Genomic DNA, 14,114 nt, shown 5'->3' with positions numbered 1-14,114 from the left:
TGAAAATATGATAATTTCCAAAAATTACTGTATTTTAAATAAATACAGTAATTAAATAAAAATCAAAGTTTTATAATTAAATACAAATTTTAATTTGTAAAACATCATAGTTTTATAATTAACATGGGCCTCTTTATTAATAGAAAATGTGTAAGCTCGAGCCTGAGTCCGAGCCCAATTCAACCATTGGGCCTAGATCTTGAGCCCGAGCTCAACCTTTATATAAAACCTGAAGCTCGAGCTCGAGTTTGTCCGATCTATACACAAAATGTCTTATTGTCAGTATACTTTTGTAAATTGATATTATATTAATTTATTAATAGTTTAATAAATTAATAAATTAATTTATATTTCTTAATAGTAAATTGATATTTTGTTAATAATTTAATAAGCATATATATATATATATATATATACATATTATATAACATAAATACTTTTTATATATGTAATAGTATCAAGCCTAGGCCAAGCTTATTTTAGAAAGCTTGAGCTTGAGCCATGAGCCTGAAATTTTGTCCAAGCTTGAAAACTAACGGATTAGGCTGGGCTGGGCTGTCGGGCTACCCAGCCCATGAATATGTCTAATTTTATATATAAACAATTGTATACATAAAAAAAACATATGAAATAAAAAATTTAAACATCTTTTTTTTTTCAATTTTTTTATTTTTAAATGGACTTCTCATAGCTTGGCCCAGTCCACAGCCTGGCCTAGCCCAAGGCTCGACCCATGGACCATCCCAGCCCATGATACGACATTGGCCCGTGCAGGCCCAGGCCATGGGCCATGTCGAAATGACCCCCCCAAATTATCACAAGGGAGGGAGGCATGGCCCGTGAAGCTATGTGGGCCAGCATGGCACGGTCTGCACTTTTCCTAGGAGGAGGCATAACCTAGGATGCCTCGTTGGCTAGTACGGCACAGCCTGCACAAAGTGCAGGCGACATGTGGATCGTGTCATGCTAGCCCAACACAACCCGATTTACACCTCTACTCGAACCTGCCCAATATTGGGGAGAGGCGGGGAAATTCGAGGATTCCCCATCATTGATGAGGAGTGGGGTGCCTTGCCCCTGAACTCGCTTGACATTGAGAAGTGGTTGCCTTGCCTTGAACCCGCCTGACACTAGGGACGAGGCGGGGATGGGGTAGAGTGGCTTGACTATGGGGCAGGGACAGGGATGGGGTGCCCTGCCTTGAACCCACCTCATTGCCATTCCTATATAATTATTAATTATTAATGAAATTAAAAAAATGTTAGATTTTGAAATTATTTTTATTTATTTGAAACTAATCAAAATTTCATTTAAAAATAATAAAAATAATAACAATTTTTAAAATTACTATAAATTATTAATGAAACTAAATTTATTAAAAATATTTATTCATATTAAATTAACAATGTTTATTTTCTGTAAATCAACATTAAATAAAAAATACAATACTTTTAGTTAATTAACAACAAGTTTTAATTATTAATTAATAGTGATGGTGCACGATTTGGTTGCTCTTAGCTGGACTGAATCTTGGGTGTCGGTTGCTTAGGTAGCTAGTCGAATTGCAAGACAAGTAGGATTAGAGAACTTGGGGTGCCTAACCCGACATGGTCACTCCAATGCTTAAGTTAGTATTTGTTGTAAGCAAGTTGAAAGTTTGAAAATTGGAGAGCTAGAATGCACTAAATTGTGCGTACTTGGGTTTGAGGGGCTAGTGCCCTTATATAGATGAGATGCCATGGATCTCACAAAACACCTCTGAGATCCTCGGCCCGCATCGTTAGGAGTCCGTTCTGCCCTAGGAGGTGGATTATGTGATAGACGATAAGGCCTATCGTGTCCCTCCGATCCGAGCGGGATGGGGATAAGACCTATGGTTGTGTGGCATGATCCAGAAGAGCTCGGAGACAGTTGACATGCTTCTAGAAGTCCGCTACGTGTCTCCTTGATTGGTTGGGCCATACCAAGCTACTCGGACCTCGGTCCTTGCCGAGGTGGCCTGGCTCACTGAAGTGACAGGGAATGCTGATGTGGTAGAAAAACGCATAGTCATAGTCTAGTCATCAGGTCGCATCCACATGTCCACTATTTAGTAAGTCGGGCCAAGTCACCCCTCATCGAAAAGTAAATAAAATTATTAAATCTTTCATATTATCCCCACTAGTATATTTATAAACTATAAATCCACAAATCAATTCAACTTACCAACTACCTGATTGATATAACATGGATGTTATTTCCCTTGCTTCTCACATGCAATTTGGTGATACTATGATTGAAGGTGATGTTTAAATTATGATCAACAAAAAATAAATAAATAAATAAAAATGTCTGAGAAGAGTAAATCATAAATTTCCTAAAAAAATAATCTGATACCCTTTTTTCTGAGTATCGGTTGCCATAAAAACTGATACATGTTTTTTATAATATTGATACTTTGAACCGATGTTCTAAAAAATGACTTAATATTGGAATTATTCTGGTCACTGATTTCTAGGTTGATGATTCAATCATTCGGTTCGAATAAACGATCTATTTTAACAAAAAAATAAAAATAATAACCAAAACTGTTGAACTGATCAATGAAAGGGTTTTTGACCAAGGACTAAATTTGAGATAAGATAGAATCGATTGCCTGAAAAATTCTCGAGCAAAACGGACCGACCATCCGAACGGCGGTTCGAAAACCATGCTTTGAGCCTCAGATTTATATTACAATCACTCCCCACTTCCCAATCTTCGTGCCTCGTAATTTCGGACCTAAATGAAGTAGGTTCAATATAGGATCTATCTGGTGGTGGGTGTTCATGCTCACATGGGAAAGACGATTTCAAGTTACTGGGGGCCCAGATTACAGCTAATTAGCGAAATTGGTGCCATATGCTCTTTCTATATCTAACTAAATTCTATTTTCTTTTTTATATATATATATAACAAAGCAGTGAACAGTGGAAAGGAATAATAAACACCTAACTCAACATACCCACGTATATCCCTGTAATGCTGCGGTAAGATACGATACCATATACCCATCTACCAACTAATCAATTATATACCTTTTTTTTTTTTTAAAACCTGATTTTACTTTTTCTTTAAAGCATGAAGCGCCATCATTGGAGAATTCTTAGGAGTGGAGTCCAACATCAGATGAACCTAACTACCACTATCACAATTTATACAACAATAACAACTAAATCCAAAAGAAAGCCAAAAAACAGAGCAAGTTGTCTTTGTAACTTATAAAGAGCAAATAACTCCTAACGTTGAAGTTTGAACGAGGCGAGGTCCTATTCGATTATCGTCACCACTCACCAACCGCGGTCTACGGACACGTGTAGGTCGCCCAACCTCTCGGGAGCCCTGTTGATGTTGGTGTTGAGCACTTGCTTGTGATGAGGTGGCCATTAAGCCCGTTGTTGGTTACCACGTCATCACGGTAGTCGAGCCGTTGATGTTTGCAAATCGCAAGCTTTCTCGGTCTCGGCTTGAGCTCAGCAGCTGTTCGTTGAAATTCTTGAACCACTAACCAGTAACCAGCTCTTTAGTCTTTGCTTTCCTACTCTCGGTTTGAGCTCAGCAGTCTTGGGATATGACATATTGAAATGGTTGGGTTGGTGGCCAAACCAAACCCCGTTGATTGTTTTTCTCCCTATTCTCTCCCCGTATTGACCTTACTTAAACACTGACTTGGGATCGGTTGAGACGTTACAGCAAGGGAGGACGTCGACCAAAATACCTCCGTCGAACGAAGACTTTTCATCTTAATACCGATAGTACATGTTGGTTATATGAATAATCTATGGGATTAGAGAAGAAAAGACGACGTACGTTGAAGATCGATCACTCTTTCCAGTGCTGCACAGTTTTTCGGTCAGAGTGGCGTAGTAAATAAGGGCAACTAATTAAATCTTTTTGCAATCAATTAGTTACAGAATAACCCAATTTAATAATGGCTTCTTATTTTCAATATATTGATCGTATGATGAAAAGGACATAAGGAAAACGAAGAAAAGAAAAGAATGTCCAAGCAAGCAATTTATAAGCCATTCCAAATGTGCAAGCATCGATCAATCAACTAATGAATTATTAATTTGTGGATATGAAAAATAAAGCAAAATGTGTGTCCCCGCCCCACAGGGATTCCATCCTCGCTTCGTATATGTCTATATATTAATATTTTTAAAAATGTGGTTGAATATGTTTGAATATTTTCTAATACGAATTGTAAATGTTAATTATTTTATTTTTATTCTTTTAAATAAAATAAAAAATAAAAACAAAATGGTTAGCATTATAAAGAATCATGGGGAATGGGGATCGCCGTGGAGATGGGGATGGGGATAACCTTGTCCCCGTTAGCGAGGGCAGGGACGGAGACGGGGATGGGGAGAGGCTCCCCGTCCCCACCCGCCCCATTGCCATTCCTAGGCAAGGGTAGATATTCCCATTGTGCAGAGATATAAGGTCTTATGCAATGGAGTAAGCATAGGATTCCCTACAAATAAAAACTTTTTACATACCGCAAACACAGGAATCTATATCTGCATATTGGGAACATTCTCCATGAATTTAACATACATGTACGGAAATATTCTCAATATACTGGATTCTATGTTGGTGTTTGGCATTGATGCCATTGTTTCATAGCCGTTTTCTAAGAAAACGGTGTTGTTTAGATGAGGATCTGTTATACCGTTTTATGAGAAAACGACTCTTTTTATTTGTTTGGCATCTATGCTGCCATATAGAATTGATCCACATTATCTGATAGCTCATTTTTGTTGAGTTCCTTTTTATGGATCCACATTATCCAATGGTTCACATGATGCCACATTGGTGCCAGGTCATGACACAATTGACAGCAATGGTTTCAAAAACAAGAAAACGCCAATGTTGACGTTTTCTCAGACCACACCTTCCTGAATTTCAAGGCGTGGTTATTTTCAAAGAAGATGGTCCCAAACAAGCCTGTAATTCTTGGGGCACCGAAATCCATGCCAAACACCACCTATATAAACAAAGTTTCTGCTTGCAAAAGATCTAAGCTTGTCTAAATCTAGTACTTGCACCGCTAAGTATCACAATCATGGGTGAACACACCATTGTTCTAATTGTTCTAGGAGATCATTAGATCCCACGTCCCCCATTCAATCTGGTTCTGCTGACCACAGGATGATGATGGTTACAAAATCCTACAGCGGCACATTGGCAACATCTTGTATTTTATATTATTATTCATGGGAAGACGTTTTTCATGTACAACCATATCAGCAAATCCGGAGTTCTGAACTCTTCAACACCAATCTCGTGTCCCCTCCCTCCACCTTACTTTTAAGGCTGGACTCTTTCCCCAACTCTTTGCTACAACCAGCTAGAGACTAGCGGTAAACTAGTTGGCACCTTCAATAATAGTAGGGCCATGTTTGCGAGTGTGTAAGTTAAAATAAATATTAATTGAATAAGTGTTTATTCGAATAAGTATTTATTTGCATTTAGTATCTAAAATTTTAAGTGCTTATTTTTTAAAATAATCATTTATTTTATATTGGGCATTTGGTAGTATTTTTCTCTAATAAGCACTTAAATAAACATTTGTGATTATTTTGTCCTTCATTTTTTTTCAAGTTTTCAAAATGTACCATTTGAAAGCACTTTTATTGAATTATTTTTATAAAAATACTTTTGTGAAAACATTTTTATGAAAGTACTTTTATAAAAATACTTTTATGAAAGCACTTTCATAAAAGTGCTTTAGTAAAAATATTTTTATAAAAGTGCTTTCATAAAAGTACTTTCTCGTAAAAGTACTTTTATAAATGCACTTTTATAGAAGTGCTTTTGTAAAAGTATTTTCATAAAAGTACTTTTATAAATGTGCTTTAATAATACTTATAAAGTTCAGCTAGGGAAAATTTCATAAGTAGTATTTTAAAATTCAAATAGGGATAATTTTGAAAGAAAAAAAGTTGAATAAGTGCTTATTGTATAAACACTTGAAAAAATTGGAAATTTAGGTTTAAAAAATGAGCATTTATTTTTAAAATAAACACTCATTTCAAGCTTATTTCCCAAATACCAATAAGTGCTTAATAATTCAAATAAATACTTATTTTAAGTAAACACTTATTTTAAGCAATGTCAAACGTAGCCTAAATACATATTAAAAAAATACATTATTCAATAATAGATGAGACAGCTGTATTTTTGGCTAGACATATTAAGGATACGATCATGGAAACAGCCTCCGGTGTAACTAGGGTTTAAATCTTGGAATTTAAGGACACCATCTATTTAATATAAATATGTAAATCCATAACCTTATGCCTTTTTTTTTCTTTCACATTTATCAGATTTGGACATTCGATGTATTAAATAGATTTAGACAAACCATAACCTCATGCATTGGGACAGGACTCAGGTTATGAGTTTAGACCCCCTGTTTCATGTTTGGAGCAATGGATCCCACTGTCACATTTTTGGTCTTTCTTCTAATATTTAGGGATACAAATGGAGAGGTTTTTGTAAATTCTAGGCTCTATCATACCCTATTTGTAATTAAGTTATAAAATCCCAAAAACCCATGTCTGCCCTAAAATACATGTTTTAAGAAAAAAAGAAAAACTCGTTTCAATCAAAGCGGAAACCCAATAAGTAGGCTAGAAATTGCCATTCCTAATTCGCTAACAATATTAGATGAATGGATAAAATATCTATATGGCTTTTTAACCATTAGATATTGTTTTATTTGGTGGTGGAGATTCAACTACCAAGAAATGCAAGGTCCGATTGTCGGTATTATTGCTGACACCCACGTGTTTAATTCATCATTTTCCACTGAAATTATCTGCTGAGAAAAAAAGATAATCTTCTGTAGACACAGCCACACTGCATAGTGCATGTGGGCCTGCCTCCTTTAATCCGCACCACCTGTTTGTTTTTTACAGAGAATGAAAGAAAAATAAATAAAACAATAAAAAAATCGAAGTGTGGGTGGAGGGCTAAATGGTAAATTGAACTGGTTGGGCTTACATTTCGTAACTTGCCACCTGTCCATTCTTCATTCATCAGGCTTCAGACCCCATGCCATCACCGAACCAAAAACCAGCGGCACCACACCACTTGAAATATTAAAAATCATATGACAACTGGCAAAGGTAAGTTATAAGTGTCATATACTATCTAATAGACCTGTTCATGGGCCCAGCCTGGCCCGGCTTGGTCATCTAATTAGGCCTGCGGGTCTGATCTCGGGTCTAATACAGTAAATTCGATTGTATTTTGGGCCAGGCTCGGAATTTGTCAAAAAAGCCTAATCCGATTTCAATTCAGTCTGATTCAGCATTATATATTATATAAAATATATAAATAATATAATATTTATTGAAATATATATATATATATATATATATATTTATAATTTAATATATACATTTTTAAAAATTTTCTTTATAATTTCTCTCTCTCTATTCAATCACTTCAATAATAGTAATGGTATGGGCTAAATTTCGAGCTCGGGCCTAGGCCTAAGCTTCGGGCTTTTTATGAGAACTGGGCTCGGGTCCAAATTATAGACGTGATAGTTGGACCAAGCTTGGGCTTGAACCTTAAAAAAATCTATTAATATAGAATAAAAGCCTGTCCCAAACCCTGCCCGGCCTGGCTCGGCCCTTGAAGAGGTTTACTATCTATCTCTGACATATCCTAACCTATTTTGACAAAGGATCTGGCTCTTGACAGAACGCGCCTCACACCGACCTCGCAGTCACATGGGATCCTTTTCATATTTCTGATTCTTTGGTAGGTTAATGGGCCCACTCCGGCACTCCCATCTACGTGCCCAATTGTCGCCCGGATCACTCAAAAGTAAAACTCAACCAATAAACATACCCAACGAAATGTCGGCCGATCTAATGACCAATGTAACCTTTATTTTTGACCAAGGCTTCCCTAACATTTGGGGCTTTTATAGAAATTTCACTCATTGATTCTAAGTCTCTAATCGAATCGAAGAAGGCAAAAAGCTGAACCCAGTTGCAGTTGCAACCCTAGAAGCCGTAGGAGCCAAGCAAAAGCCAAAATTGGGTTAGCCGTAGAAGCCGATGACCGGTTGGGGTTGGTAGATTACCTGCCATTTCCGGTAAAACTATCGATTGATTTCATTTTCAATACCTAATTCCAAGCCTACCGCCTACCATCACGATGACGATGGTTCGTCGGAGACGGAGTGTCACTTCGCCCACCGACTCAGGCAAATCCTAGCCGTTGGTTTTCCTGTCATCGAACGGCACAATTTTGTCGGTGTAATGAACAACGACCATTGGATCTGGATCCCACCTATCATAAGGGAATCTCGTCTAAACTCCGAAAACACGCATCGGGCCCGCTCGTCTATAAATAAGGACTCGAAAGCTGAAGGTAGTCGTCGCCTTGAGCTTCGCAGAAGAAGCAAAGATCTGAAGCAGCAAAATCTCTGGGGTTACTCCACTCTCTGTCGAGGTATCACATGCTTCCTCTTCTCTTTTGGTCTTTCTTGTTAGATGTTCATCGATTTTTAGTTGAAATGCCGTGTTTTCCTCTGTTGTCTTTCTGGATCTTCGTCGTTTTATCTCAAATCTTGTGTTTTTAACTTGGTTAGAGTTTCTTTTTGAGCTGAAATTCAAAGGATCTATTTAAGGAAACCCTTGGTTTTCTACGTATTTGCTTTGGTTTCTTGAAAAATAATCTCTGAAATTGTCTTCTTTGTGGAAGTTCATCACAGATCTGAGCATATTCATTTTTGTTCCCCTGCTTCCCTAACAGCTACTAATAGTTGTTTTGTGGGAGTTCGTTTACTGGTACTGGTTTGTGACTACAACGTTAGGGTCTTGTTGAAATTGCTTTGTATGGTCGAAGATCTAGTTGCTTCTGTGTGAATTTAGATATAAAGATGCATTCTACCAGGTCGAAACAGAGTATTGTGGAACGTGCTGCTGTGGTTCTGTTCTTGAAAGTGAGATAATCCATGTTTGGTTTATTGCATTTCCAAGTCGATCTGAAGCAAATTTAGTTCAAACTCGACCTTCCCTTGCTGTCTCTCTATGGGTCGAAACGTTGTTTTCGGATACTTGTCTTCTTCTAGAGTTCATTTTAACCAATTGACGTACAGATTCCCTAGAAAATGCCTTGTCCTTGTTTTAGCGGTTCTTCAACATTACCTCAAATCTCCGGAAATGCGTACTTGTGTATAGATCTGATGATCTCTCCCCGATTAGTTTTTAAGTGTCACAAATCCTATATTTTCGTTCAGAAGTGTTGTACGAAAAATTAGTAGCTTAAACCCCCTCTTATCTTGGTAGCTGTTTCTTTCCCCTTCTTTGTTCGGAAATCAATTGTCGGTTTCATCCCTAGATTTGCTCTCAAGAAAATGATTTTCTCCTTTGAAACGGCTTTGATATGATTTCCTGCCGGATTTTACAAGCTTCAGTTGGGCACTTGTTTACTGGGTTGCCTCTTCAGGCATGATATGGACATCTTCTCTTTTCTTCACTTATTTGGGCTACACATATTCTTTTTCTGATATTCTCCTCTTTTGTTGCTACTATATTCTTGGTGATTGAAATAACTTTGCGAGATCTGCGATCTCGTGAAGATTTGATTTTCCTTTTGAAATTGAATTGATACTTTTGTTCTAGTGCTCTTGCGTGCAAATTGATATATCTTGCTTCTTTGCATCTTGTGCTTGCAGCTTTGAGAAATGGAGACCTTTCTATTCACATCCGAATCTGTGAACGAGGGCCACCCAGACAAGCTTTGCGATCAGATCTCTGATGCGGTGCTCGACGCCTGCCTTGAACAGGACCCGGACAGTAAGGTGGCCTGTGAAACCTGCACCAAGACTAACATGGTTATGGTCTTTGGCGAGATCACTACCAAGGCCAATGTAGACTATGAGAAGATTGTGCGACACACTTGCCGCTCAATTGGGTTCGTATCTGATGATGTGGGTCTTGATGCCGACAACTGCAAGGTCTTGGTCAACATCGAGCAGCAGAGCCCCGATATTGCCCAGGGCGTCCACGGCCATCTCACCAAGCGCCCTGAGGAGATTGGTGCTGGTGACCAGGGCCACATGTTTGGCTATGCCACCGATGAGACCCCTGAGCTGATGCCACTTAGCCACGTCCTTGCCACGAAGCTCGGTGCCCGACTCACAGAGGTGCGGAAGAACGGCACTTGCCCTTGGCTGAGACCAGATGGCAAGACCCAGGTCACTGTTGAGTACCACAATGAGAATGGCGCCATGGTTCCCATCCGCGTCCACACTGTCCTCATCTCTACCCAGCACGATGAAACAGTTACAAATGATGAGATTGCAGCTGACCTCAAGGAGCATGTTATCAAGCCAGTCATCCCTGAGAAGTACCTCGATGAAAAGACCATCTTCCACCTCAACCCATCAGGTCGTTTCGTCATTGGTGGACCACATGGTGACGCTGGTCTCACCGGAAGGAAGATTATCATCGACACCTATGGTGGCTGGGGAGCCCACGGTGGTGGTGCCTTCTCTGGAAAGGACCCAACCAAGGTGGACAGAAGTGGAGCTTACGTTGTGAGGCAGGCTGCCAAGAGCATTGTGGCCAGTGGGCTTGCTCGTCGGTGCATTGTGCAGGTCTCCTATGCCATTGGTGTTCCCGAGCCATTGTCCGTCTTTGTTGACACATATGGAACCGGAAAGATTCCTGACAAGGAGATCCTTGAGATTGTGAAGGAGAATTTCGACTTCAGGCCGGGAATGATTGCCATCAACCTGGACCTCAAGAGAGGTGGCAATGGTAGGTTCTTGAAGACGGCTGCTTACGGTCACTTCGGTAGGGACGACCCCGATTTCACATGGGAGGTGGTGAAGCCCCTCAAATGGGAGAAGACCCAAGCTTAATTGAAATTGATTGGCGGCCTATGAATCTGGATCCTTCGCTCTCCGGTCTGTGCTCGGCAGCTAGTAGGTGATTAATTGCTAGCCTGCTGCTCTCTAACTAATAGGGACTGCGGAACTGTTGTTTTCCTTCACTATGATGATTATTATGTTACGCTCTGTTTGTTCCTCTTATTTTCCTTTCTTATTTGTTTCGTTTTGTTTTGTTTTGTTATCCGTCTTGGTGCTGAGAGAAATGTGATTTTTGGAAAAGAAAAAGAAGGGAAGAAGGGAACTATACCTTCTTTCATCCCTCTTCATAAATTAAAATGGCATTTATCTATATGCTTTCCGCATATGAAATGATGTGACACATGTATAATAAAATTTGTCTCCTCTGCCTTAGTTTAATTTGGAAAGAGTATTGATGTTGCGGATCTGGGCCCTCACTCGTTGAAATTTGGTTCCTAATTGGTGATGGAGGGTACCTGAGGAGAAGGATAAGAATCCTCGAGGATCTTGTTCGATGGGAACACTTTGATGCTTAAGTTGGAGTTCTGTAAGAAAATGGACACTATGGAAGAAGTTAAGAATGTAGAAAGCGTAGAGATCGAGATTATCTTGGCCCCTTGGGGGTTGTGGTCCTTTTATAATGGGCCTCTACCAAATCAGGTGCAACCGCCACTACTAGATTGAGTGCAACCGTCACTGTCCTCTTGTGACAACCACTGTTTTTGGGGTTGAGGTGGCAGGCACGGGCTGTCTCTATAGGATGTGTCCTCTTGTGATAGCCATTGTTTTTGGGGTTAAGGTGGTAGGCATGGGCCGTCTCTGCAGAATGTGTACCTGTCGGGTATGAGACATTTCAGAGGTGGCAGTGCGACGTTGCCTGCCAAGATGTGGCGGTTCAACATAGGCTTAGCCTTGCCTACGCTTGGCAGGCTTACGTTAGGGACATGACTGTCATTTTTGCCTGTAAGATTTTTGGGAGAACTGATGTCATCTTCAGGCATACCACCAAAAGCTTAATGTACTCTTTGAGGAGGGGTGGTTTACATCCTTGGGTGCCTAACCTTGGCACTCCTAGACCTTCATCCCCTTGCGGGGCGGCCCTGGTTAACAGTTAGCTTGGCTACCAGGGTTCCTCATGGGTGCACACTTGCTCATGGGGACAGTGTTAGATCGGCACTGCGCTATCGACTCTCAAGGGAGGCTTGGCATGTGGGCTTGGCTCAAGCATGACCCTTCACCACGCCAGCCCCTTGCCCAAGTTGAGTGAGCTATCCCATTGCCTCTAGTGCACGGGTGTGTTTCGGCCCAAGCGGTTGCCTACCATCATGGCACCCAGGTGCCTGTCATCATCGGCATACAGGAGACCCTTCACATCGAGGCCAAGTCACCTCATCGGCGCATGGTCGCCTTGCATTATGGTTGTCCCCCTTTAGCACGTAAGTGGCGCCTCCCATGGACCGGTTTGAGCCAGGAGAGTGCCTCGGCCATTGGACTTGAGGTCATGATCCAGTGCTATTGACTTTGGTGAACTACCCCCGTGACAAAGAGGCAGGGGTGCAGCCTCCAGGTTCGGCAGGTGTTGTTAGAGAGATTTTTTGGACCTTCGGACTATCTTGAGCCGAGTTGCATTTTGCCGAGCTTTTTGATGCCGAGGTACTGGTGATGGGCCGAGTTGCTATCTACCTGAGGCGCATCCCCAACAGAGGAGCCAAGGGCACCGGCTTGTGGTGCCCCTACTTCGGGACACCCAAGTCCGATCAGGGTGTTCCCTTGGGAAAGGCATAGAGCTCATCGGGAAGAGAGGAGTTTGGGATCTCCCACACTTGGTGGGAGTCAAGGTTGGCTAGACGCTAGTCCCCGACGAGTCGCTTAACCCGCCGAGCGGCCAATGCTGCACTCGACGGGTTCCTCCCATCGAGTCATTGTTGTGCTGTTAGGCTACACTGTTCATCGAGCCAAGTCACACACATGTGTCCCTATGCTACGAGGTCGGGCCAAATCACCCTCCATCAATTGCCCCCCACTCCCCGTGGCGGGGGTGTTGACCCAGCACGGGGAGTTCATGGTGCGTCGAGTGGATTTGGTTCGACACTTATGCCACTCTGTCGGGCAACCCGTTGGCCAGACCGGTCTGGTGCTCGGCCCACTTGGAAGGAAAAAACCCGGGCTGCGTACAATTCACGCGCGGACGTCACGCGATCTGGAATTCGCGGATGCCAAAAAACGCGTTATACTGATTTCACCTCGAAAGCCTCGCAGTCAGTTTTCTTGAGAACCGTCAGATTGCTTCGATCTTGACCATTGGTGCCCGGGCCTAGTGGCTATAAATAGTGGGGGTCCCTGATCATTTTTTTCCGCCACTAAGTATCCTTCGTCTAGTTTGAGCTCGCGTCTGGAGTCTTCAGCTCGAGTCTTCTAACTTGTCCAGTTCTAGTTCGGTTCCGTTTTTCCTCGGTGAGTCCTTGAGCCTCCCTTTCTCCTTTTTTAATTCATTCCATTCAATGTCTAGCGGGGATAGTCTCTTAAACGAGTCCGAGGTGGGTACCTCAGATCAGGGTGACCCCGCTGTTGCTCAGCCTTCCCACGAGGCACGGGTGACCTCGGATAGGCTGGCGTCCACCTCCCACCGAGATCGGGTGCCAGATCAGTTCGGTCCGTCCACTATGATGCTGGAGAGACTTCAGCACCTCATCCAACACTTCAACCTACCTCAGGAATACTCATATAGTCTTCCTACCGGCAACTTCCCTTGTGAGCACGGTCTAGATGAGATAATGATCTTTAGGGAGCAACTCATCGGCGGGCTTCGTCTCCCTCTTCACCCCCTTATCCCCAAGGTGTTGAGACACTTTAACGTCACATTGGACCAGCTCCACCCAAATTCTTTCGAAATGTGGTCGGGACTATCTCCCTTTGTTTCGAATACAACCTTCCCTTAGATATAGATATCCTTTGTTTTATTTTGTCAATAAAGAAGAGCGCCTTGGGCGTTCTCCCCGAGCACAGGCGGACCTACTATCTGTCCCCTCGCCCGAGTTTCAAATTGTTACATAAATTCCCAAGCAAGGTCCCGGCCTGGAAGCGGGACTACTTTGTAGTCCGGAGCAGCACGGGGTGGCCCTTCCTTACTAGCTGGAGGGTGGCTACTCAAGACCCCGGCATTACTCTCGACGGGAAGACGAGGGAAACACTCCACTCATGGGCTTAGGTC

At 41.7% G+C, this 14,114-nt stretch overlaps 1 protein-coding gene across 1 annotated transcript; it reads left to right on the top strand.

The window, feature by feature from the left end:
- Window positions 1–8,424: 8,424 nt before the first annotated feature.
- LOC148861127 (S-adenosylmethionine synthase 2) lies at window positions 8,425–11,234 on the top strand. Its single transcript, XM_088984383.1, has 2 exons — window positions 8,425–8,496; window positions 9,725–11,234. Exon 2 carries the CDS (start codon window positions 9,734–9,736, stop codon window positions 10,913–10,915), a length of 1,182 nt encoding a protein of 393 aa, XP_088840509.1. The 5' UTR covers window positions 8,425–8,496; window positions 9,725–9,733; the 3' UTR covers window positions 10,916–11,234.
- The last annotated feature ends 2,880 nt before the right edge of the window (window positions 11,235–14,114 follow it).

Source organism: Nelumbo lutea, chromosome 4, assembly GCF_056320005.1.
Source record: "Nelumbo lutea isolate HS-2025 chromosome 4, American lotus-T2T, whole genome shotgun sequence".
In the NCBI taxonomy this organism is placed as follows: domain Eukaryota; kingdom Viridiplantae; phylum Streptophyta; class Magnoliopsida; order Proteales; family Nelumbonaceae; genus Nelumbo; species Nelumbo lutea.
Note: the sequence above shows the minus strand (reverse complement) of the source record. Positions and strands in the feature narration are given on the sequence as shown.